The sequence below is a fragment of the Pyrus communis genome, chromosome 9, assembly GCF_041283825.1.
Source record: "Pyrus communis isolate YQ-2024b chromosome 9, ASM4128382v1, whole genome shotgun sequence".
Classification (NCBI taxonomy): domain Eukaryota; kingdom Viridiplantae; phylum Streptophyta; class Magnoliopsida; order Rosales; family Rosaceae; genus Pyrus; species Pyrus communis.
The window spans coordinates 6,902,401-6,926,095 of NC_142573.1; the positions used below are offsets into that span (position 1 = coordinate 6,902,401).

At 38.1% G+C, this 23,695-nt stretch overlaps 7 protein-coding genes across 9 annotated transcripts; 4 read left to right on the forward strand and 3 right to left on the reverse strand.

Annotated features, from left to right (window-relative positions):
* Nucleotides 1–69: 69 nt before the first annotated feature.
* LOC137740435 (F-box/LRR-repeat protein At3g58900-like) lies at nucleotides 70–1,826 on the reverse strand. Its single transcript, XM_068480307.2, has 3 exons — nucleotides 777–1,826; nucleotides 483–563; nucleotides 70–114 (listed from the first exon to the last, which is right to left on the reverse strand). The coding sequence occupies exons 1-3, from the start codon at nucleotides 1,824–1,826 to the stop codon at nucleotides 70–72; spliced, it is 1,176 nt and encodes a 391-aa protein (XP_068336408.2).
* Nucleotides 1,827–2,061: 235 nt separating this feature from the next.
* On the forward strand, nucleotides 2,062–5,010 carry LOC137739899 (APO protein 4, mitochondrial). 2 transcript variants are annotated; one of them, XM_088700504.1, is made up of 5 exons: nucleotides 2,062–2,398; nucleotides 2,541–2,602; nucleotides 2,747–2,778; nucleotides 3,223–3,520; nucleotides 3,863–5,010. In XM_088700504.1, exons 4-5 carry the CDS (start codon nucleotides 3,267–3,269, stop codon nucleotides 4,608–4,610), a joined length of 1,002 nt encoding a protein of 333 aa, XP_088556630.1. In that variant the 5' UTR covers nucleotides 2,062–2,398; nucleotides 2,541–2,602; nucleotides 2,747–2,778; nucleotides 3,223–3,266; the 3' UTR covers nucleotides 4,611–5,010. The 2 variants fall into 2 exon arrangements, with proteins under 2 accessions (XP_088556630.1, XP_088556631.1); XM_088700505.1 differs by lacking the exon at nucleotides 2,747–2,778 and having other exon boundaries at nucleotides 2,194–2,398.
* A 2,204-nt stretch (nucleotides 5,011–7,214) lies between these two features.
* LOC137739378 (eukaryotic translation initiation factor 1A) lies at nucleotides 7,215–8,895 on the forward strand. The gene is made up of 2 exons (XM_068478946.2): nucleotides 7,215–7,435; nucleotides 8,240–8,895. Exon 2 carries the CDS (start codon nucleotides 8,257–8,259, stop codon nucleotides 8,695–8,697), a length of 441 nt encoding a protein of 146 aa, XP_068335047.1. The 5' UTR covers nucleotides 7,215–7,435; nucleotides 8,240–8,256; the 3' UTR covers nucleotides 8,698–8,895.
* Nucleotides 8,896–9,028: 133 nt separating this feature from the next.
* Nucleotides 9,029–11,708, reverse strand: LOC137739377 (protein IQ-DOMAIN 33). Its single transcript, XM_068478945.2, has 6 exons — nucleotides 11,082–11,708; nucleotides 10,635–10,994; nucleotides 10,156–10,344; nucleotides 9,960–10,073; nucleotides 9,371–9,745; nucleotides 9,029–9,244 (listed from the first exon to the last, which is right to left on the reverse strand). The coding sequence occupies exons 1-6, from the start codon at nucleotides 11,151–11,153 to the stop codon at nucleotides 9,149–9,151; spliced, it is 1,206 nt and encodes a 401-aa protein (XP_068335046.2). The 5' UTR covers nucleotides 11,154–11,708; the 3' UTR covers nucleotides 9,029–9,148.
* Nucleotides 11,709–14,335: 2,627 nt separating this feature from the next.
* Nucleotides 14,336–19,827, forward strand: LOC137739355 (transcription initiation factor TFIID subunit 6). Of its 2 annotated transcripts, XM_068478914.2 has the most exons (13): nucleotides 14,336–14,457; nucleotides 14,595–14,764; nucleotides 15,035–15,121; nucleotides 15,202–15,303; nucleotides 15,390–15,498; nucleotides 15,955–16,058; nucleotides 16,146–16,283; nucleotides 16,376–16,471; nucleotides 17,069–17,193; nucleotides 17,582–17,714; nucleotides 18,314–18,439; nucleotides 18,519–18,630; nucleotides 19,293–19,827. In XM_068478914.2, exons 2-13 carry the CDS (start codon nucleotides 14,639–14,641, stop codon nucleotides 19,667–19,669), a joined length of 1,635 nt encoding a protein of 544 aa, XP_068335015.2. In that variant the 5' UTR covers nucleotides 14,336–14,457; nucleotides 14,595–14,638; the 3' UTR covers nucleotides 19,670–19,827. The 2 variants fall into 2 exon arrangements, with proteins under 2 accessions (XP_068335015.2, XP_068335017.2); XM_068478916.2 differs by lacking the exon at nucleotides 14,336–14,457 and having other exon boundaries at nucleotides 14,625–14,764; nucleotides 15,030–15,121.
* Nucleotides 19,828–19,851: 24 nt separating this feature from the next.
* Nucleotides 19,852–20,431, reverse strand: LOC137739356 (uncharacterized). Its single transcript, XM_068478917.2, has one exon. It carries the CDS (start codon nucleotides 20,343–20,345, stop codon nucleotides 19,932–19,934), a length of 414 nt encoding a protein of 137 aa, XP_068335018.2. The 5' UTR covers nucleotides 20,346–20,431; the 3' UTR covers nucleotides 19,852–19,931.
* Nucleotides 20,432–22,252: 1,821 nt separating this feature from the next.
* On the forward strand, nucleotides 22,253–23,187 carry LOC137738883 (glycine-rich protein-like). The gene is made up of 2 exons (XM_068478355.2): nucleotides 22,253–22,406; nucleotides 22,683–23,187. The coding sequence occupies exons 1-2, from the start codon at nucleotides 22,328–22,330 to the stop codon at nucleotides 22,943–22,945; spliced, it is 342 nt and encodes a 113-aa protein (XP_068334456.2). The 5' UTR covers nucleotides 22,253–22,327; the 3' UTR covers nucleotides 22,946–23,187.
* Nucleotides 23,188–23,695: the final 508 nt, after the last annotated feature.

Genomic DNA, 23,695 nt, shown 5'->3' on the forward strand with positions numbered 1-23,695 from the left:
TGCACAAATTCACAGCGTTATGCCAAAATCTCGAGGAAAGTTTTGAGGGCCACGGAAGGGTGTTAGAAACTAACAAATCTGGATAAAGTATGTGTATATGTAACGGCAGACTATCTGTGAAAGAAGGAAAGATAAGCTTAAACTTATGAAAATATAATACATAAATTCGTCCTCAAGTCGCACAACATTAAGAAACGGAATACAAAAAACATTGTTTTGCCAACAAATAACAGGTGAAACTGTCTGCGCATACTGAAGTTATGAACTGAGACTAGTCTTCAACAACTGCTAGCTCCCGCATTTGTGAAATATCGAGAAGAAAGCGCACGTAACTCTACTGAGTTTTTTTTCAGAGAGAATTAATATCGATATCTACTTATTCTGTTCCAGCGGTGTACTGGTAGTAGTATCTTTGCAGAAGGTGCCATCCAAACCAAGGAGTTCCTCAAGGCAGATATATCCCCCCTTGTTTGTGGAGATACCTTGGACGTGACCTCAAGAATGTTGAGATTCAGCAACGGTGGAGAGCGGGTCTGTCTGAAGTTTTCTGGAAAGATAAGAGCCTACGACATTCACACAAACAAAAATTTGAAGATGGAAATTGTCAGTAAGGATTAAACGCAAAACATGGAATATACACTACATATATACATATATATATACATATATATATATACATATATATATCAAAGACACAAACTGGAATGGGATGAAAACCAATCGAGCCTGCATATATAAACACACACACATGTATATGTATATCTATATTTATATACCTTAGCGTCGTCAACTTCCAGTGTAATTTCTTTGAAGCAATCAAAACATTCAAGATAATCTCGCAGAGAAGAAAAGTGTTTAGATGAGCAGTCAAAGGCGGGTAGTTCAGTATCTGGAAGTGCGATTCTAGCCTCCCATAACTCTGGATCCAAAGAGCTAGACTTCAGAAAGCCACTCATAGATAAAGACATATTCCGAGTAATGATTGTCGCCTTCACATTATCTTTGCATCCATATAATTCAAAGTTTCTCAGATGCTTAGCTCCACTGATAAAGACATATTTCAAGCTGTATCTTTCAACCGATTCCGAACTTGAAACAAACTTAAAAGATTCAAGATTCACAGCATCAAGTACTCCGATCTTCCACAAATCAGGGCAGAGCATAATTTCCAAGGATTTAAGACTGGAGCTTGAGAAACAAATATGGTCATAACCACATGACGTTAATGACAAATACTCGATGGAAGGGCACTTGAATTTACCTTGGAAGAACATGTAGAAGCACGACAACATCACACTTTTAAGGGACAAACTTTTCAAGGACAGAAAGGGGGTAGATGGTATTGTGTTTCTAAAAGAAAAATATGTATCACATTCGACATTCTCCACATTTAAGCTAGTTAGAGTTTTTGCAGCATTAGCAATGGTATGCAAGGGAAAGCAATATTTCTTGTCTCCTTTATCTCCGGATGGAAGGTTGATATCCAACTCTTTCACCCCTCTCTCAACTGCAAAATTCAACCACTCATCGACCATGTTAGCGTCTTTGGAAGAGTACCTCATGTGAAGCCTGAATTTGTGTATGGAAATCTTGTCGCACTCACGGAACTGGTCTAAGCACCTGCCGCAAGTGTTGATGAAGTTTCTTGGCCGATCATCAAGTTCGCCATCAAGGTTGTCCTCCACGAAATCTAATACACAGCCTGAAGACCTGAGGCCTTCCCACTGCTTGGAAAGAAAGCTCATGCGAGCCGCAGGGATAGTTGGGAGGAGTCGGAGGATTCGGTGGATAACACCTTCGGGTGCGTGATGCCGCGGCCGCCCCATTGTTTCCACGTCGTCGGCATTTTGGTCACCTGTGTTAGTGTTTTTGGTAGACATGATAGAAATCCAGCAGGATTTGTGAATGCCAGGTAAGGGTACCTGTGAAATGTAGACGTTCCATCCTATATGTAATTGCATTACTTGCGGAGCAAGTAATATCTCCCGAAATAATTGCATCCCTTGCCGAGCAAGTAATTATTTTTCTATACTAAAACCCAAACTCGGATGCACTGTTCATGGACAGTAAAATGGCAAAAATGCCCTCGATTTGGTTTAATCCCTGGCGTTTTTTCACTTGGTTGAACAGTTAAAGGGCGGATTTGCCCTCCTTCGCCACGCGTGTTCTTCGCAGACCACAACGTTTCTCTTCTGGATTCTTCTTTTCATTTCCGTCTCTCTCTCTCTCAGAAGCCTTTTGTTTCTCTCAAACCTCTCTTTGCCTTGCTCTCCGATCTCCACTTCTCTATGTGCCTTGCTTTCTTCCTCTCTTGCTGAAAAATAGCGAATTTGGTCTCGATTTGAAGAAAATTTGAAGCCCATAAAAGATTGCATCTCCTGCTGCCGATTTGATTTGGGTAATTCTTTGCTTTGAATTTTATGTTCTAGCGAGTGTAAATTTGGATTTTAAATGGGTTTTTTGTTCTGATTTTGGGAATTTTGTTTGTAGCTTCGGATTCTGGGTGATGATGGTTAATTTGGTTTTGTTTTCGATTTCAGGAGATTGGGTTTTTCGAGTTTGTGACTTTTCTTTGAAGGCTGCGAAGACCTCTGTGTTTAAGGTGAGTGGTTTTGAAATTCCATAGTTTTGATTCTACTTGCAGCTTGAGGTGTGATTTTAGATCTGAAATTTCCAAGCTTTTTGATTAATCTTAACCCAGATTAGTTAAACTATAATTAAATTAATTTTTTTTCCGGTTATGTAGCTGAAGTACCTAAAGTTAAGAAAGAACAAAAGGTAAATTCTTTTCTCTTCCTCACAAAATTTGATATTGATTTTGAAAATAGTGAAAACCCCATAAAACAAACTGACTTTCTCAACCGAAGATTATGATATATGTTTCGCATTTGATTATTTAGGATAATTATATGCGTGAGGATTATTAAATGATATATTTGATATATACGTCTAATTTTAAGGTAGGAGCCTTTAGATTACAACTCACTTTATGGTTTTGCATTAAGCAAATCTGGAGGAAATCTGCTCTTAGTTGATGCTTTGTCTCCGTCTTTTTTGCCTGCTTTAATATGCTTTCTTCTGATTTCTGCTTTCTTCTGCTCTTAGTTGATGCTCTGTCTCCTTCTTTTCTGTTCTTATGTAAAAATATTGGTTTTGTTCTAACTTCTTGTTATGTTTTCTGGATTGACTCATTGGCTTTTTGTCTACCCTTTTGTGGAGCAGATGTGATTTATTTTGTGTAAAATTTTTGGCACCAAAAAGAAATTATGGCATTGAGGAAGAAATTGTGCGAGAGATCCAATTTCAATGGTAAAATTATGGACAGCTTTGCAAGGTATTACAGCTCGAAGATGGACTTAAGGAAGCTGAAGCCTATGATTCAAAAGAGAATCCAAAACCGAGCTAAAGATTACCCAGTGCCGGCCATGTTACCAGTTGCCCAGGAGGTCCTTGATTCCCGGAGGCTCGTTATGCAAGGTGTCTCTACTCTCCTCAAAATGGTACCAGTTTTGGCCTGCAAGTAAATTCCTCATCTGCCAAGTATTTGTTTGCTTATAAAATAAATTCTTTTTAAGCTTTGACCTACTTGGCACTTCATTGTTCCATCGCATAGTTACTGACATGTCATGTCCTGGAATAATACCGACTTTGAAGCTCTAGAGTTTATGTTCTGTATTTCTTGTTTTGGAATAATTAGACCACTTTATCTGAATGTTCCTGACTCCTGAGCTCCCTAAATGTTATTTTTAGGTGCAGCACGAGCTATGTTTTCCAAACTAGATTTATCTAATTGACCTTCCGTTCTCCATACAGCTCTTTTTGAACAATTTCTGTGACTCAACGAAAGGTCTACTTTTTGCAGGTTCTGTCCAGAAGTATATATAGGTGAGAAAGGCCACTTAATTCAAACTTGTTGTGGCTTCAAACGTCGTGGCAAAAATCGAGTTCATGAGTGGATAGTTGGTGGTTTGAAAGATGTGCTTGTTCCAGTAGAGGCATTTCACCTCAAGCACATGTTCCAGGATGTTATAAAACACCATCAGAGGTTTGACTTTGAACGTGTTCCTGCAGTTGTCGAGCTATGCTGGCAAGCAGGGGCAAATGATGGAAATCATTTAAATTGGAACTCTGAAAGTGATTGTGTTAGCGTTGATGGAGCTGAGTCTTTGTCATCTGATGAACTGATTCTGGTTGCCAGTGGAACTTTAAGGGCATGGGAAATACTTAGAAATGGCGTGGAGAAGTTGCTGATGGTTTATCCAGCGAAAGTCTGTAAACATTGTTCAGAAGTTCATGTTGGGCCATCTGGGCATAAGGCTAGGCTTTGCGGAATTTTTAAGTATGAGAGTTGGCAGGGAACCCATTTTTGGAGGAAGGCAAATGTAGATGATCTTGTACCTCCAAAGACTGTATGGCGGCGGCGTCCTCAGGATCCTCAAGTACTTTTGAATGAAGGGAGGGGATTTTATGGGCATGCTCCGGCAGTAGTAGAACTATGCACGCAGGCAGGTGCCATTGCACCTCCAAAGTATCACTGCATGATGAAACTGCAGGGTGTAAGTACCATACTTGGAGATCAAAGGTTGCTCCACCCGAATGATCAAATGTAAATGCCGGTTGATTCAAAGGTAGAATATTGAACCTAGCAGAAGCTCCCCAGGACTGTTGCATCACAGATGTGTGTAGAATTGCTTATAGCTGTGACGCTTGATGATCTGAAATGGGAAAACGAAACACCACAAAAGATCCCTTTAGATGGTCTGATCTTCATTCTTGAAAATGATTGTAACATCAGATGACTGACAACGGAGTTCAAGATGGGTCGCAAAATCAACTGAACGCGTATTGCCCCCTTCAGTTGGAGCATGAAAGAGCTGATCGAAATTGAGCTTTGCTTTAGCTATGCATGCAGAAACAGGAACGCGGAAATTTAATGAAGCTTTTCTTGTATTTAATGATGTTTTAGATGGTTAATTCAACTTAATAAATCATTGGAACGCTTATTACTTATGCTTCTCTGTAGATCTTTGGTACTATGACTAGTTTACGATTGATTTTCAGCGATAGGATTACTGTTCTTGTGCACATCAATGTTTACTGCGATAGACTGTCCCCAGATGCCGCTTGAAGCTGAAGTTTTCTGCTCAGAACCAATTGCCTCTGCTCATTGATTGTGCTCGAGTCTTCAGTTTCACCAGAATGCTGGTCGCATCGAGCAAACTCGAGGCAGTTTGTGCCACAAGACCAGGGCTGGCCTTGAGAATTCGTGGGGCCATAGGCGAGCTTTTGAAGTGGGGTCGTAGAGTTCTCTGACTCCTGACAATTTGTACATTGACATGTGTAAAAAAAAAAAAAAAAAAAAAATCACTAAATACATGAAAAGTCAATTTATACATCAAATATCATTAAAAATAATATATATATATATATATATATATACAAACATTATTCAAATATTACACACCTCGCGTTCAAATTTCAATCATTTTTCTATTATTACAATGTTACTTATTATATTCAATAAATGAATGAATGGATAAACATAAAGGTGATATTTAAGAGAAAAGCAAAAAAGTAAAAATAAGATGGTGAGAGTAGGGGTGGGCATAAAAACCGCCAAACCGCAAAACTGCATCGAACCGTAAGAAAAAAAACCGAAAAAAACCGTGTTGACCGGAAAAGTCAACTTTGAGTGAAAAACCGAACCGAACCGTTCAAACCGGTTCCGGTTCCGGTTTCGAATGACCAAGAACCGGCCGAACCGAACCGAACCGTTTTATTAATAATAAATAAATAAATTATATGTACACACACATGTCATGGTATAATAGGTTGAAAAATAGGTTGAAAAATTGTGTACAGGAGCTGCTGCTTCTTGCTTGCTCTCTGAAGTCTGAAAACTTGCAATTTGTTTCATCATTTTTTTGTTTGTTGACTGATTGACCAGTGCATATGTATTTTAGTTGTCTCTTTTTGTTGACTTGGTGCCACTACCAAAGACATTTGCATTAAAAAAGATGTGTTGTATGCAACTTTATGTAATCAGTTTTAGAAGATGTATTTGAATGCATAATGATTTGGTGTTCAAATAATTTATTATTAGGAACCGTAAACCGGCAAGAACCGAATCGGAACCGGTGTAGACCGAACCGTAATGTTCTAGTCATAAATTTAAGTGGAACCGCACCGAATCGAACCGTTAATATATTTCGGTTCCGGTTCCAATTTAGGGGTGGAACCGCACCGAACCGCACCGTGCCCACCCCTAGGTGAGACTATTTAAAGGGGAGAAGACGTGCAACTATAAAAAAGATGGTGGGATCATCTTAAGTAAAATCGTGCAATTAAAATGATGTTGGGAATATGGTTGTCTTCTTTCTTGCACAAGGCCGACCCTGTAGCAAAAGATTTTCAAATTCCGACGTCTACATATAAGCCCGTAGGAAGCCCATCTCCGTCCAGACCTACCTGGCTTCGCCTAAAAATTAGGGACCCTTCCGAAGTGGGGGCCCTAGGCAGGCGCCTACTCCAGCTACCCTTAGGGCCGGCTCTACACAAGACTCAATCTCCTCGACGGTCTTGAGGAACAAAAGGATCTCGGAAAATTCACAAATGCCGTACTCGCTCAAGTTGTGAAATTCGTTTTCCAACTCGATTCCACAGAAAAAAGAGTGACATTCTTTTGATGGGTGTGCCATCACCCGCACATAGTTTCTGTTCTATTCTATTCTATATTAGCATGAATTTGTCTATGGAAATCTTGTCGCACTCACGGAACTGGTCTATGTACCTGTCGCAAGTGTTGATGAAGTTTCTTGGTCGATCATCAAGTTCGCCATCAAGGTTGTCCTCCACGAAATCTAATACAAAGCCAGAAGACCTGAGGCCTTCTCACTGCTTGGAAAGAAAGCTCATGCGAACCGCAGGGATAGTGGGAAGGAGTCGGAGGATTCGGTGGATAACACCTTTGGGTACGTGATGCTGCTGCTGCATTGTTTCCACCTTGCCTGCGTTTTGGTTATCTGTGTTAGTGTTTTCCGTAGACATGATAGAAATCCAGCCGGATTTGTGAATGCCAGGTGAGGGTACCTGTGAAATATAGACGTTCCATCCTCTATGTAATTGCATTACTTGTAATATCTCCCGAAATAATTGCATTACTTGCCGAGCAAGTAATATATTCTAAGCTCTCTCTTTCTTGTCGCGCGCGCGCGCTCTCTCTCTCTCTCTTTCAATAAGCCCAAGCCTCTAAACTTCGGGTCAAAGTAATTTTTTTTGGGCCCGGCCCAACTTGGGCCCACCTGACCTTTTGTGGTACAAATACGAGCTTCGTGCTAGTTAGGGCTCTCCATTCGATTACAAAGCTCAGATATTTTTTCAGATTGTGCTCCGCCGTCGAATCCTCCCCCAAGTTTCGCCTTTTCGCACAACAGAGGTAATCTTCTCCTACCTTCTTCGTCTTCTGAAATTGTTATCGATTCTAGGGTTTGCTTCGTTCGTGGTTTACTTGTAAATCGATAGAGCGAGCTGTATGTTGAATTTCATTTTTTTTTGGGATCTGATCTAATCTTGTGTGGGTTTTTGGAATTTCAGAGAATTTGTGTTCTTCCTAATTTTCCATGTTATCTGAATTTTGTTAATTTTATTGGTTTAATTGGTTTTCCCCTAATTTGGATGAATTTTATTTATTTCTTGAAGTTAAATTTATGTTTGAATGATTAAATTTTGAATCTTTTTTTCTTCTCTGAAATCGAATGAACTGTTGTTTGAGTCAGCTGAACAGACCTAGAATCTATTTGTGTTGGAATTTAGTATTTAATTGATTGAAAAAAAATATTTTGTTAACCTATATTTTTAGGGTTTTTCTCTGTGGGGACGTCCTGGTTTCGATTCCGGGTGCACGATGGTGGCCAGGAGTGGTTGAATTGCCTCTTCAAGTCTTCTGGCCCCCCTCCTGTCGTGGGGAATCTCCTGTTTTTTTTTTAAATAAATAAAAAAAAAGATTGGGAACATAGTCTTTGTTGCTTTCCAAAATTTGTTTTGTTTTTGATCTCCTGAAAACTGGGCGGTGGAACTGAAAATTGTTTGTTTTATGGCACGTTTTTGTCCGATGAAACTTTGGTTTCGTGAAATTTGAGTATGTTGTAAACCATCAAGTTTTGTTGTTTGTAAATAATTTATGAACTTATAGAAGCAGTTGATTTTCGAGTTTGAGTATCTGATTCTACTTTGGTTGCAGAAACAGAACTCGTAAGCATGCCGAAGAACAAGGGTAAGGGAGGAAAGAACAGGAAGAGAGGTAAGAACGAGGCTGATGACGAAAAGCGTGAGCTTGTGTTTAAGGAAGATGGACAGGAGTATGCCCAAGTGCTCCGAATGCTTGGCAACGGTCGGTGTGAAGCCATGTGTATAGATGGGACCAAGCGACTTTGTCACATCCGTGGTAAGATGCACAAGAAGGTTTGGATTGCAGCTGGCGATATCATTCTTGTCGGTCTTCGTGACTATCAGGACGACAAAGCTGATGTGATCCTCAAGTACATGCCTGATGAGGCTAGGCTCCTCAAGGCATATGGAGAGCTTCCAGAGAATACACGTCTCAACGAGGGTATTGCTGGGGGTATTGATGACGAAGAAACCGAAGGCGGTGTTGATGACTATATTGAGTTTGAGGATGAAGATATCGATAAGATATAGGTTTTCAGATCAAAACTTTACTTCGATATTATGTTTTGCCGTTAATGATTGGCAGTTACTTGTCAATAGTATAAGCTAAACTTGGATTGGCAGTTGGCTTTGTATGGTTCTGTATTTCCAGATGGGGAATTGGTTATGTTTCATGTAACATCTGTTATTGCTAATATATTCGTTATGTTTGTCCTCTTTTTCGAATAACTGGTTTCGTCACGCAGGTTCTTCCCTTTTTTACGGCCTTCTTGTCGTTGACGATGTTTTACCTAGTATTTTTACTTTCGTTGGTCCCTCGGAGAAGACGAGGTTCTGTGAGTTGAATGTTTTTAACTCTCAGTTATCAAGCATCAGATTACATTAAGGTTCAAGTCCATTAGAATCCTCATACAAAGTGCATGGTAAATAGTAACAAGAATCTTATTTACTTAACAGAGATTCTAGTTGGGAATTATGTTCCTTAGAACGAAGAGTTTCTGCACTTGCTTCTCTCTGTTCGCTCTCTGTTGCGCTCTTCATCTTTATCGGCTTCCCGTGAACAATCCTTCTTGCTTACCTGTATCAATGTCGAAGCCAGTCATTGAATCAAACGCTGGAACTTAGTAATTTTGTTCTTCAAATGTCGATCCTCTTTTGACAATCTCAGTTCGGATCATAGCTCAAATAATGGACATGTCCTTACCTTGGGATACTCTTTCCCGCACACATAGCTTGGCATTGATTTTTGCCTCGATAGGCTTCTTGTAGTCTTGAACCTGTTTTTAGCTGGACTGAAGCCATCTCTCTCTAATGGTGTTACCGGAAAGTTATCAAATAGGACACCGACTTCATTAGATCCGCAGCTCTCTTTTTCTTCACCTGCCCCGTCGAACAGTCTCTTTCCGATGACAAATCTTTGGTTGCTGCTGTGAATTGGTTCAACCTGGTCGCTTATATGACTTTCCGCGGAGGAGATTTCAGTAGGGCGTGTTGCCATCCACCGTTCTAGCCAGCTCCAACCCATGTTCTGTTCTGTGCCATCAGATGTGGTGTGCCTTTTCTTTGAGCAGATCCTTAGCTTTCAACAAATAATACTAAGTTAAATAGTTTCCAAACCATACTAGAAGTCTTAGGACCTCTTTCAGGGAAAAATCTTGAGTGTAGTCGGTTATTTATCACTCTCTCTCTATCTCTCAGTCACCTGATTTCTCTTATCGTTCACGTCGCGTGAAAGATAGAGATAGAGAGAGGTTGAATCATCGGTTCCACGATAGAATGAATTTCAGATGTACCTGCTGTGAAAAGGCGTAAGCCAGTGCTCTCTGACGCCTTCTTGTTGCTTCCAGTCTGTTCTGCATTCTCATTTTTGATATGTTACTACTCACCGTGCTGTCATCCCAATCTTCCTGTAAATTTTAACGAATGTGGTTTTAGCATTACACAGTTGTAACTTGTAAGAATCGAATGGAAGAGTTGTTTGTGGTATACCTTCAGTTTTAGCGCCTGAGCTTGAGCTTTCTGTTGTGCCCGGTGGTGAGCAGCCGAATTTTCTCCTTGAATCGAGTAAACTTCCACAGAATTTCCTGTTTGAACTTCAACCGACGTGCCCAGAGATCCCCTACTTGGACTTTCCTGCTCACCATCCTTTGATTTAGCTCCTCCATTTCGACACCTAGTCTGAAATCCAAGCATTCTAATGACTATTAGCCAGAACTTCCAGTGCAGAACGATTTAGCATTTTCGAAACAATTTTAAGATAACTTCGGTTTTCTCTGTAGCTTAAATTGTAACATAAACCTGCAGATCGTGGTTGTAGGCATGTTAACTAGAGCTGATGTCGTCCTTTCAAAAGAAAATTGTAACATAAATCCTACTAAAAATCTTTGAATACTTGTAATTTCTGTTGAATTAAAACTTATTTTTCTACAAGATGAGCGAATTGAAGTAATCTGATAGTGTCGAATTACCCGAAAGCCTCTAAATGCTGACTGGATGATGGTTGCTGCATGCTCTTCGGACATTGTTTTGGAGACCCAAGACTCAGCCTTTGCCACTTCCACATCTTCCTTCGTTGCTTCTCTTCCGATGTTTCCCTTGTCACTCAAGTCTTCTGGCATCGGCTGCGTGACAGTTGCCTCGGAGCTCCTAACCGAACTAGACTCCTCGTCTGCAACGGCTAAAACTGAATTAAACTGCGAGGCGGCAGTAGCCACGGAGCTCTTAACTGAAGCCGAATCATTCTCCGCCATGACGGAATTATATTCATCCCCACATAGGTACCATCTAACCGAGCTCCATCTTCTCCTCTCTGTCACATTGCTCCTCACCTGATGCCATCAAACAAAAACACAGATCACATTAATACATAGCACAGTTAGCAGGAGAGGGTTGCAGCATGTATGGCGGCAACTCACGTTGCTCTCGTATGTCCCGAAAGATCGGTGTCTCGAGAAAACACTCCTGACCAAACCTCCATTGATGCCCATCTCAACTGGAAAGCTCAAAGAAGATGCTCAAAAGAGTGTTGCCAATTACAACGAGACCATCCAGAGTAGCTGAGTTTTCCTACATAATACATATGCTTCAGGAAATAGTTGATTAGTGCACTGAGATTCTCACTCAATTATACTACTAACCATAGTAAGATTCAGTGTAGAAGTGTTTATAAAGAGAAGAAATAAACCCGGGATTGTTATTAGCACTCCGAAAAAGTCATCCTGCAACATTTTCTTCCTCATTTTTTTTCCGACAAGGAATGCAGGATTGACTTTTTTAGAGTTCTAATACATCTCTTAGAAACTAATACATTTAATTAGGAGAAAATTACTTGTTAAATGGGATTAAAATAGAAGATCTGCAGAGTAGAGAAGGCTTTAGAGCTGGATGGATCTGTAATTTAATCAGAAAAATAATAGAAGATGAAAAGTGAAAGATTAGATGATGAGGGGGGCATGGTGGGTTTGCTTTTTCATCCACTTTGTGCACATGGGTTCAGCACATTGGCCTCATATAAAGCTTACTTGCTGTTAGGGCTATGTCTTACTTTCTGGTTACTTCTTCTGCTCTTTTTGTAGAGAAAAAAATTGGATGTCATTTAAGAATATCTATGTTCATTTATCTCAGTTAACGTGTGACTTTGAAATATACTTAGATGAAATATACTTAGGTGACATCTAATGTTAAAATCACATGTCTTTAACATATCAATTTATCTCATTCATTACGTGACTTCTTATGTTCTCTAATTAAGAGAAACTTGAGTATATGACCAGAGTTTTATCACTTTATCTCATGTGACATCTAATGTAAGAATCACCTGACTTTAACACATCACCTTCTCTCACTCATCACGTGGTTTCTTCTATTCTCTAGTGAAGAGAAACTTGAGTACGCCCAGAGTCTATCACCTTATCTCACTCATTACATGATTTTGGATTACTCTATCTCACTCTTCACATGATTTATCTTATCCTCTAATAAATGAAAATTTAAGTGTAAATGAGTTCATATCCACTATATTATTTCTCTCGTTACGTAACTTTAGTTAAAACATACATTGGATTAATATGTATCATTCACGTGACTTTGGTGGCTCACTGTAACTTAGGTGGTCTTTATTTTAATCCAAATGAAATCATGCCGACAACTTTAGGCGCTGGTTGAGAGGCCAACATCCAAGAATGAGGTCGTACTATAATTTGCTGGATGGATAAGATGTGTTTAGAAAAGGTGAAATGCAACACCAATGTGTAGCAATTTAATTGCTTGGGGTGTTGCTGTGCTAAAAGTGGAAAACGAGCATTGGCTTTCTCCCTTTCCTTTTTTTTTTTTTTTTTTTTTTTTTTTTTTTTTTTGGGGAGATTAAGGTTTGGGATTTTTAAGTAATTTAGATAGAGATGCTTATGATATTAGGACTAGGATGGGACAGTTTTTTTTACCTTTAAAACTTTACCATCAAGTTTTTCTTTCCTAAAATCGAGTGGAACTTTCTTATTTGAGTAAATTCTAGCAATAGTCATTCAATTAAAAATTCATTAGCTTTAGTCCTTCAACTCATCAAAACATGCTGTTATGGTCCGTTAGAATTTCCGTCAAAATGAGTCATGTGCCATGTACGTGAAGCTAAATCAAAGGGCAAATATGGAAAATCAAATAAGAAAAATTGTATCAATTGTCCCTCAACTTTAATTCAATTGGAGAAATAGTCCATCAACTTTAACCCAATTGGAGCAATGATCCCTCAACTTTTACTCAATTATAGAAATGGTCCCTCAACTTTAACCCAATTGTAGCAATGATCCTTCTAACATAACTCATTTTGACTGAATTTTGACAGAGTTAACGAAAATGACCATAACTACACATTTTGATGAGTTGAGTGACAAATGGTAATGGATTTTTAGTTGAGAGACCATTACTTCAATTTGATTAAAGTTGAGGGATCATTGCTGCAATTCACTCTTTTATTTAGGTGTCTGTCTTCCCATTTTCATCAGAAAAACCACTTACATGTTACAATTTTTTACCAAAATCAATACATGAGGAGATAAATAAAGAGGGGCGGATGAAGAATACAGACAATAAAATAAGGAAAACTAATAAAAAGGGCGTGAAAACTTTGAGTTTTAATCAAAATGACAAAAAGGCGTTGTAAGTGAACAGTACCAGGAGTGACTTTTTAGAGTAAAAATTTCATTTTCGTTAAAAGTGAATAATACCGAAAGTATTTCGTTAAAACTCCTAATAAAATAAGGAAGTATTTTTCGTAAAACCAATATGTGATCTAAAAGGTCACTAGAATCATTAAGACTTGAACCATAGTTCGATTTGTTACGATTCATAGAAAGCTGGGGTATTCTACCGACCTAAGTAGATTATGACACGTGCAATGTAATTTTACCTGCGATGGTGAATAAATTTGAGAACTTTGTTACTCTCCTTGAATAGAGCATCTATAGTGAAGACATGCAAATTTGAGAAGTAAAAATCACATTTACATCTCATTTGCATCATGGGGACATGGAAATGTGAATGTAGATGTACATTTACATTTTTCTTTCCATAACTCATTGCGCCCATCTTCTAAAGCATAGAAAAAGATGTATATATACAATTTCGATGAAGATCGATATTTATTTTATTGGAGAACTTTCCAATTAACAAAACATGTAAATGCTAATTTCAAGGCATTCTGCATCTCTCATTAGAGGTGTTATGGCTCCACTACACAACCAATTATTTGGACATGTTTGAGACCGCTTTTGGATTAGTTTTGAGAAAAGCGTAAGCAATTACTTTCAAGTACATTTTATTTCAAATCATTTTTTTTTCTTGAACAAACGTTATTATTTATCTTAAGAGGAGGGTGAACTTAACCTCACAATGAGCTAGCATTAATGTAGTTAAAATTCACCTTTGATTAAAATTAAACTTAAAATTTCTCATTAACTTTACGATTTAAACGTAATTTTAATAAAAGCACTTCTAACAAAAATGAAAATAAGCATAACTGTATAAACGTTTTCTAGAAAAGTAACGGGCCTTAAGGTCGTGTTTAGCACTTTGATCAGCGGTTTGAGGCCCGATTCGAATATTTGACTTTCTAACCCGACCCGGGTATTCATCCGGAATCCTCCTTCCTTTTCTTATTATTATTATTATTATTTTTCAGACTGAATCTTCTTCCTCCTTCCCGAGTGAACGACCGAAGCCTGCAACCACGGTTGCTCAAGCTGACGCTTTCATTCGTGAGTATTAGGGTTCTGCTTGACTACCCAGAAAATTTGAAGGGTAGGAAAGAAAATCCGTTTTTATTCATTCCATAAGATCTTACACACCAAGATTCACAAAATGTTTGCGTTTTTACTTTTTACTAAACATGTTGAAGTTTTTGATGGGAAATTGCTTACCGTGCTTGCTTGTTTCAGAAACACTGCTGTGAGACTGTGGTCAGTAGGAGCAGTCGAGAATAATGAGCATTGTGCCCAAAGAGAATGTTGAAGTAATTGCACAGAGCATAGGAATCAACAACTTGTCTCCAGATGCTGCTCTTGCTCTCGCCCCCGATGTTGAATACCGCCTCCGTGAGATCATGCAGGTAAATTTTCAACTTTTCCGACTTAATTCTGATGTGGGTTTGTTTTGACGTTGTCGTTTTCGATCGTTGAAGGTTGAACTAGTAAAATATGTAAGATTTGGGAATTGGGTTTACTTGTTTTTGTGGTAAGATTGGGACTGAATAGTTGGAAGTTGGGTTGGTTTTGTTTTGATTCGTCGGTGAAAAAGATAATGTAGTTATGCTTTTTTGGTGAATTGGGATTTGAGACATTGGAGGGTTGAGTATGATTTCATTGTGATGGAAGTACAGGAGGCTATTAAATGCATGCGTCACTCGAGGAGAACTAGATTGACAGCTGACGACGTTGATGGTGCACTCAACATAAGAAATGTAGAGGTGAGGTTTTCGATATGTTTCATTAGCATGGTTTTGTTTATTCTTTGAAATCTCATTTTGCTTCCTTTGACTTGCACCAGCCAATCTATGGTTATGTTTCCGGAGGTCCTTTGCGGTTCAAAAGAGCTATTGGGCACAGGGATTTGTATTACATTGACGAAAAGGATGTGGATTTTAAAGATGTATGTGTTACTGAGTAATCTGATTTCACTTTCTACTTGATTTTGTATGTTTCCTTTTAATCATTCACATTTATGTTTTACTGTAGGTGATTGAAGCTCCTTTACCAAAAGCACCACTTGATACTGGAATTGTTTGTCACTGGCTTGCTATAGAAGGCGTACAACCTGCAATTCCAGAAAATGCTCCTCTAGAAGGTTTTTTTTCTAACTTTGAAGATTGTGTGAATAATTGTTGATCACAAATCACACTTCCAATTTAGGAGTTTTGATTACTTCATAATATGAAAAGGTTAAGACTTTGGTATTCTAGGAATTAGCTGTAGTAAAGTAAAGCATTCTATGGGTTTTGTAGCACTATCTAAAGTCTAAAGTTGTGTGAAGCATGAAATGCCTAGTATCTTCTTTCTTAAAAACTACTCGGTGTCTCCAATGTACAAGACATTTTTCATGATTTTGTGAGTGTTAAGGTTTTCTGCAGTTTGTGTCACATTCTTCTTTTTTGGTTGTCTTGAATTCAATCTTTGTATCCACTGATAATTTTTTTTATTACAATTATGGGGAACTAGAATTAACTCCATTTTTTTACTTTTGTTAGCTCAAGTTTGGGATCTCACTTATGGAATTTGTGTAATTCGTGTTCTTCTTCTGTAGTACTCGCACCTCCTTCTGATGGTAAAAGTTATGAACAAAAGGGCGATGGACTTCCCGTTGACATTAAATTACCTGTTAAGCATGTATTATCTAGGGAGCTTCAGGTACATATTTCACTTGTCTGATCCTATACTGGAAGTACTTCATTTTGCAGCTTGTTTACATATTCCTTCTCTTTGTTGTCTTTGCAGTTATATTTTGACAAAATCACTGAGCTTGTTGTGAGTAGGTCTGATTTGGTTTTGTTTAAAGAAGCATTAGTGAGTTTGGCCACTGATTCGGGACTTCATCCATTAGTTCCTTATTTCACATGCTTTATCGCTGACGAGGTATAATTCTTGAAACTGTCAATGATAGCTACAAGAAGGGTAAGATATGTAGCCATTGGTTACTTATACCAACTGTTCTTAATGTATATAAGGTTGCTCGTGGCTTGAATGATTATGCACTTCTATTTGCTTTGATGCGAGTTGTTCAGAGTCTTCTCCAGAATCCTCACATACACATAGAACCTTATGTAAGTGCTTCGTTCTTCTTTGTTTCCTTTTTTTTTTTTCAAACGAAAGCCGTATGTGACTAATTTTCTATTATTGTATTTATAGGGTTATGTGCACATCTGTATAATCATGTCTTAGTTGAATTCTGTAATTTTCTGGTTTGACGATTGGGTAGGCTGATGGCAGTATCCCTAAAACATATGTTAAGGTGGATGCAACCCCATTAATATGGTGGATTGGCCTTCTAAGGATATCACCTTTACTTTTTTATGGCCTTCCTCCTGTCCCTTTTCAGTTTCTTTCTAAAAAATTTCATCTGGGAACTCATGCTATTTATGTTGAAGGGTTCTCTTGTTTGGACTAGACTTTGGAAGAGACTCTAAGAAAAGACTTAAAGTACTTGGATCTAATGGAATACGTGACACAGAACTGAGCGCAGCGGCGTTCTAGAATTCATATAGCTAACCCCACTTAGTGGGAAAAGGCTTTGTTGTTCTCTTGTTTGGACTCAGTTGTCCATCATGGGACTGAAGTATGTAAGGTGGTGATTAGGATAAAATATGTTACTTATATGGGAGTTTTATTCTGAGACCTCTATTGTTTTTGCTCTTGATCAGCTGCACCAATTGATGCCATCTGTGGTCACTTGCCTTGTTGCAAAAAGGTTAGGCAACAGGTTTGCTGACAATCATTGGGAACTTAGAGACTTCACTGCAAACCTGGTTGCTTCAATCTGCAAAAGGTTAGGTTTGTTATTTTTGGTTAAAATTCCTTTTACCTTCATGCTTATCTTTCAGCTGGCATGCTTCCCTTTTCTTGTACTTTCTCTGACATCTGTTCTTGAGATATCACCTCCTACTTTTCTCGTGACTTGACCTTGGTCACGTCCAGACCTATTTTTGCACTTTTGTGATCCTTGTGTATTAAGCAACTAAAAGTAGGTTTTTAGTGTGCATCATGTTAAGTGAAACTGGACTAGCATAGTCAATCTGCCTAGTATGATTGTTGTTTTAAAAATATCTCTTTACCATGGAAGCAAAGCTTTGTATTTTCTTTTCAAATTCCATGCGTATATTTTGGTATGAATTTGTCATCTTACCTATGAGTTTCAATATCTGAATTTGTTACAGGTTTGGGCATGTATATAACACTCTCCAATCGCGTCTTACGAAAACTTTGATCAATGCATTTTTGGACCCAAAGCGGACATTGACTCAACACTACGGTGCAATTCAAGGTTTAGCTGCTCTAGGGCCCAATGTGGTAATGCCTCATGCTTCTTGCAACTAAGAAAATCAGTTCAGTAGACAGTCTATATAAAGCAGTAAATGTTTTGGAATATAAATTCAACTTGAAGTAATATCTCTCGTGTTCTTCCCATAAGTTTCTGTTAGCGTATTCTTGTTATCTATTTTCATACATTGAAAAGAGAATTATGTACTGGTAAATAAAGCTAGGTGGCTCCAGGCCTGTTTGCCTGCAAGTTTATGCACTGCCTGCAACTGCATTATCGTCTTAGTCTCTTTATTCTGAGTCCTAGAAGTTCAATATGGTGGAATGGAAGATATTTGCAATAACTTTTCCAAGAATTTCTCTTTTGCTAATGAGTTGTTTCTAGAAAAATGAAGATGTTGCAATACCTTTACTCTCTATAACATATGAACTCTTATTCTAAAAAGTCATTTACCTCGATTTTCTAGGCTATAGTAATTTGTCAATCTTTTTTTCATTAGAAATCTACTTCCATGTTTTACTCATCTTCAAGGATTTGGTTTTCTGGGAATGTGAATCTTTATTTATTTATATTTTTTTGAACACGAAGGAAGGGTTCTTTACTGTTGGGTGATTATTTTTCACTGCAGGTTCGCTTTCTTGTACTGCCAAATCTGGAGTCATATCTGCGACTTCTTGAACCAGAGCTTCTTCTTGACAAGCAAAAGAATGAGATGAAGCGGCATGAAGCGTGGCGTGTGTATGGAGCCTTGTTGGTGAGTCTATTTTCATGCCTGTATATACTGTTGGAAAATCTTAAGAAAGGCTTCCTAATGAGAGCTTGCGCTTTTCCAGAATGCAGCAGGTCAATGCATATATGATAGGCTCAAGATGTTCCCACTTTTGCCATCTCCAGCACCGCAATCTTATTGGAAGACCAAGGGGAGACTCCTTATTACTCTGCCAAGTAAGACATTTAACGGCTTATGTTTTCTTAAATGATGGCACTTCAACCACTTCAAATGAGTTACACTACTAATACATGCTTGGTTTAGAATGAATCGTATTTCCTAATGGTATTATACAAGCATAGAACCAGCATAAATGGGCTTCTGGTTTTAAAATTTTCCTTGTACCTTTGTTCTACATCTTTCCACCATCCTTCCTCCACTCTTCATATCCTCTTTTCTCCCATGTGTTTCTCCGCTATCTCTTACACACAATAAGAACTCGTGACCCTAAATTGCTAGATTGGTTTGTAAGTTTCTTGCAATATAATAGATTACACTACTCAAACGGGTATACAAGAAGCATAAGCACTATCATGTCTGTGGGTTGAGTACCTTTAAGCTACAAGCTTATTTTATGTTGTCCGATTGTAACAAATCAGTCATGCAATGGTGCAAGATAGAGTTTCCGTTTTCATAGCCCCCTCCTATCCTTTTTGGGTATGGGATTCTGCTCTTATGTGTAGACTTTGGGCATAATGAAGGAAGCACCCCCTTGGATGTGTGTGATTGGAAAGCTGATGAATAGGGTTTCTTGTCCAGGAAGGAGAAGAAACCCTTAGTTTTCAAGGTTTATTATTTAGATTAAGTCTTAACTCTGATTCTTATTTACATAATCAAGATAAGCGCAAGCAAAGTGCGGAGCACATGGAAGAGCAACCACCCCTGAAGAAAATGACAACTGATGGGCCAACGGATTTGTCACCAACTACTTCTTCACCATCTCACATGGAAGTAGACACAGCTGCTCCAGCTCCAGCAGGGGAAACTGATGCAGGCCCCTCCTCGTCCTCTCAGAAGATGCCGAACGAGAGCATTCCACACATCACAAGTAGAATGGGCAAGCCTGTTGGTCAGTCTCTAAAGAAATCAGCTCTCCTCACTCAGGTTTGGAAGGATGACTTGAATTCTGGGCATCTCCTGGTTTCATTGTTTGAGTTGTTCGGTGAAAACATCCTCTCCTTCGTTCCAGCTCCCGAGATGTGTTTATTTTTGTAACCATTTGTAGCAATCTTACTCATGATTAGGAGTACAAAGTAAAAATAGAACGAGAGATTTCGGTACAAAATGTGTATAAATTCAGTAGAAACTTAGATAAAATTGTAATTGAATTTTACAAACATTTACTTTAGCTATCTTCGATCTCTTCATCCTCATTTATTTTTTATCGAACTTGAACATAAAAATCAACAATGCAGAAGGCTCATCGTAATTAAATAGAAAAGTACAATCTATTAAAAGTGCTTAATTAATCAACTGCTTAAACTTCGGTACTGGAGTACTCCTTTTCCACTGCTTTCTTCAGGAAGCTATCTTCTTCCAGCAGCATTTGAACTGGCAAGAACCCCATCCCATTGGCCATAGCAAGCATCATCCGCTTGGTTTCAGCCTTGAACTCCTCCAAATCAACCGCCCCGTTCGAGTCATGATCAAACTGCACGAACAGCGAGTCGTAGACATGAGCAATCTCTTCGGGGTCTGGCTTCACATCAATGCCATAGTGGGTTTCAAAGACCCTCAGAGACTGAAGCTCCTTCAGCATCTCTGCATAAGAAAGCAGACCATCGTGGTTGGTGTCAAGACGAGCAAAACGGTCGCGTATTGAGAGGCTGAATGCTTCTTCATCTTCCACAAAGTTGACAATGGTGGCACCATCCAACATTTCTACACTCATCTTCTCTTATGCTAGCTTGGGAATTGATCACAAGGAAATTAGGATTGATTTGTATTTTGGTTGCAAATTAAACAAGCGATGGAAATGTTAATTATTTATACACATGCATGAGGCACTATTTTGTTTTTTAGCCCCTTGTTTCTCTAATCCATAGGTTTTATAGACTCTGTTTCTGTAAACAAACGTTAATCAACTTTACCAGCCAACTAAAGGAAAGAAAATGAAAATAGACCGACCGACGTCGTAAGTGGTCTATTGCTTTGGATTCATCTTTAATATTGTAGTTGAATTTAAATCAATCGACCACTTGTAATTCTGATTGCTAAATTGCTTGGCTCGCAGAGTTGAAATTATCCAAAGTGACTAGAGTAGTCTACTTTATTTTTTGCATTCAAGTTTGATTCTTCATTCCTGTAATTTAAAAAAATCTAGTGTATACTTGACTCTAAGAATGGCTTGGTATTTTTCTTAAATCTATTTTTTTATTTTTTTTTTATTTTTAAAGAATATGTTCCAAGAATCTTCTTCCACTTCGGATGCCTTCATAGTAATAGATTACTTTTAAGTCAAATAACTTGGGTCCAATTTGATGACATTTGAAAGTCATATAACATATTGTATTAATATTTGTTAAAGTAAAATGAACCATTCAAATCCAATTGGCCCTAGACAAGTCTGAAAAGTCAAATTCAGAATAAATTGACCACAGAGGACGCGTTGTCAAACTGAGCAGAAAATAACCTTTCGGTGAGAAAACACACTGATTTTGCACTTCTCTATGCGTGCGGCTGTGTTATTCTTTCTCCCACTTCCACTCGAGACAAAATATGAACCATAATATCAATTGCAAAGAAAAAGAAAGAAAAATAAAAAGGGTTACTCTTTTGCATGTGTCATTTTAGTTCCATTGATTAAGAGCACTCTTTTGCTTATTCGAATTCTATATTCAAATTTTTGAATATCTTTTGTATTTAAAACAACAAGAGAGTATTACCAAAAAGGGCTTTCAATGAAACTAGAAAATATATTCAAGACAATTTTTACCAATTATATGTCGGTCGAAGCTGTATGAGATGCGCGAGTGATCTAAATTGCAATTTGCAGGCTCCCTCCATGCTATCTATTCGTTGAAGATTGACATGCAGACATGCATGTATGCCCAAGACTATTTTTATAGAGTAGTTCCCATGCAACTTAATTTGTCATGATCTTTCTGACTCTCACTGACATATGTCCAAGGCATGTGTATAACATGGAGCCCCCCGCCAGAGTCAAAATTACAATCTTATTCAATTTACGTCACTCGTGACGCCGATATTCATCTATCTCGATCCTAATTACATATCATTTATCTCGATTATAATCTACAAATTATTTCGAAAGTTCCCATATCAAATATGGTCTTTTCTAGTGTTTGAAAAATTAGTGCATGTCCATCCACCGCTGATTAGTTTTGCATTGGACGCTCACATTTAAGCAAATCGATTAGTTAATGGCCCAGACCAATTAATCCAGACGAACTTTCTCGGTCTTTCTAATAGCTAACAAAATTGCTTCATAACGTTAAGACAAATTGTACTCATCACTGTTATTAATCAGAAAAGTAAACTGAATATCAGAAGCAATGAGAACACTGATCAGTAATTAAGAAAAGGAATTGTTATTAGCATTCCAAAAATCTATTTTTACACTACTCGTAAGTGTATTTTTCTTTCTAATTTTAGAAAGTTTGGAGTGCCAAATGAAATTTTTAGAGTGCCAATAACAATTCCCTTAAGAAAAGATATACGTGTTTTAAATTTAATAAACTTGGGAAGGCAACTCCTCAACCTCCAACTACACAGTCTACATTGTACGTGTACGGTGGTGTATGGGGTTAACTTGTAGATTTATTGTACACCGCCCTCTATTTTTCTCTATAAATAGAGGCAAGAATGCTTCTTAATTTTCAAGTATTCTACTCTCTTTTCACTTGATCAAAAATGGTTTCCAAGACTTTCATTTACTTCGGTCTTTTGCTTGCCATTGTCCTTCTCATTTCCTCTGACGTGGCCGCAAATGGTGAGCTTCACTTTTCCCTTCTATTTTTTGTAGAAATTATATATTGCCATCTACCTAGTGTCACCAAAGTTGCTAAGCAAAGTTATAAATACAATTTGTGAGCTTAATTTGTTGTACTTTCCACAACTAATACTAGTGTACTTAACTTTATTCACCAAATAGATATAGTACAAGTATATGCTACTTAAAATTAAATTAGGTTCCAAATTCACAATGATTTGAATAAATGAAATATTGTCACCTCATTTAAATGTATGTTCCTTATATGACTTTCAGTTGCGGAGACTACTACAAATCCCAGTGGTGTAGGTGACGCCAAATATGGTGGCGGGTACCAAGGAGATCCTGGGCGAGGTGGGTATGGTGGCAACCCAAGTCGTGGGGGATATGGCGGTAACCCTGGTCATGGCGGAAATGGTGGAGGAGGCCGTGGAGGGCGTTGCTACTATGGTTGTTGCAGATGGAGTTACAATGGAAGAGAGTGCCTAAGGTGCTGCAATCATGCTGGTCAGGCTGTTGATGCACAACCTCACAACTAGTTCATTAGTTAATTAGGCTTCTGCATGCCCATGCATGCAGTGTGCTTAATTAATTATCTAATTATGTTCTAATGCATGTGCTTAACATGCTTGAAGCACTTCCCTCGATCGTATTTCTATGTATGAATCGAATAAAACTTCACTAGCGAGAGGCATGCAAAAATAAAGTTAATCACGAGTGCTAGCTGGGTGGATATTGTATCTGTATTCAGTTATAATCTCATTGTTTGAGTGCTCCTTAATTAATTTCGTGAACAAATTCAAGTACCTGTGTAATGCATGTCGTCGATTGATGATATACGAAGTCAATGACATATACAATACAAGTAACGTTTTGTATCCAATTTGCTCAGTCTCTTTTGTTCTACTCTATTTTATTTTTAGGGATAGGCTGGGAAATTAAGGTGGGACGGTTTATGTGTTTAGAGAGAGAGCACAGCAAAGACCTAGACGAATAATACCGAATTTAGAGAATTAAATAAAATTATTGATAACCCAATTTACATAAGCCCTAGAGCTTAATTAAGATACGAGGTAACTTGGTTTATAAGATTTATTCTAAAAGAAAAGAAAAAAAAACTTGGTTTATAAGAATACAAATACAACTCCGGCAAGTAATTAATTATATCCTAATTGTAGGAGGAGATGGAAATCATAGAGGATTCTCCTTCTAACACTGCTCTCATTAGCTCATACAGAAACATTATGATCTCTGTTCATCGTAGATTTCAGATATTCCTGAGGAGATCA

What these genes read in the sequence shown, in the direction of transcription:
- LOC137739356 (XM_068478917.2), bottom strand. Translation starts at nt 20,345, where the DNA reads ATGAGTGTAGAAATGTTGGATGGTGCCACCATTGTCAACTTTGTGGAA.
- LOC137739378 (XM_068478946.2), top strand. Translation starts at nt 8,257, where the DNA reads ATGCCGAAGAACAAGGGTAAGGGAGGAAAGAACAGGAAGAGAGGTAAG.
- LOC137739355 (XM_068478914.2), top strand. Translation starts at nt 14,639, where the DNA reads ATGAGCATTGTGCCCAAAGAGAATGTTGAAGTAATTGCACAGAGCATA. An exon ending in GCCTCCGTGAGATCATGCAG is followed by an intron (nt 14,765 to 15,034) that starts GTAAATTTTCAA and finishes ATGGAAGTACAG; the next exon opens with GAGGCTATTAAATGCATGCG. An exon ending in CATGCTTTATCGCTGACGAG is followed by an intron (nt 16,284 to 16,375) that starts GTATAATTCTTG and finishes AATGTATATAAG; the next exon opens with GTTGCTCGTGGCTTGAATGA.
- LOC137740435 (XM_068480307.2), bottom strand. Translation starts at nt 1,826, where the DNA reads ATGGGGCGGCCGCGGCATCACGCACCCGAAGGTGTTATCCACCGAATC. An exon ending in TGGAAGTTGACGACGCTAAG is followed by an intron (nt 564 to 776) that starts GTATATAAATAT and finishes TGAATGTCGTAG; the next exon opens with GCTCTTATCTTTCCAGAAAA. An exon ending in TTCTTGAGGTCACGTCCAAG is followed by an intron (nt 115 to 482) that starts GTATCTCCACAA and finishes CTTCTTTCACAG; the next exon opens with ATAGTCTGCCGTTACATATA.
- LOC137739899 (XM_088700504.1), top strand. Translation starts at nt 3,267, where the DNA reads ATGGCATTGAGGAAGAAATTGTGCGAGAGATCCAATTTCAATGGTAAA. An exon ending in GTACCAGTTTTGGCCTGCAA is followed by an intron (nt 3,521 to 3,862) that starts GTAAATTCCTCA and finishes TACTTTTTGCAG; the next exon opens with GTTCTGTCCAGAAGTATATA.
- LOC137738883 (XM_068478355.2), top strand. Translation starts at nt 22,328, where the DNA reads ATGGTTTCCAAGACTTTCATTTACTTCGGTCTTTTGCTTGCCATTGTC. An exon ending in CTCTGACGTGGCCGCAAATG is followed by an intron (nt 22,407 to 22,682) that starts GTGAGCTTCACT and finishes TATGACTTTCAG; the next exon opens with TTGCGGAGACTACTACAAAT.
- LOC137739377 (XM_068478945.2), bottom strand. Translation starts at nt 11,153, where the DNA reads ATGGGCATCAATGGAGGTTTGGTCAGGAGTGTTTTCTCGAGACACCGA. An exon ending in TCGGGACATACGAGAGCAAC is followed by an intron (nt 10,995 to 11,081) that starts GTGAGTTGCCGC and finishes TGATGGCATCAG; the next exon opens with GTGAGGAGCAATGTGACAGA. An exon ending in CTCAGGCGCTAAAACTGAAG is followed by an intron (nt 10,074 to 10,155) that starts GTATACCACAAA and finishes TAAAATTTACAG; the next exon opens with GAAGATTGGGATGACAGCAC.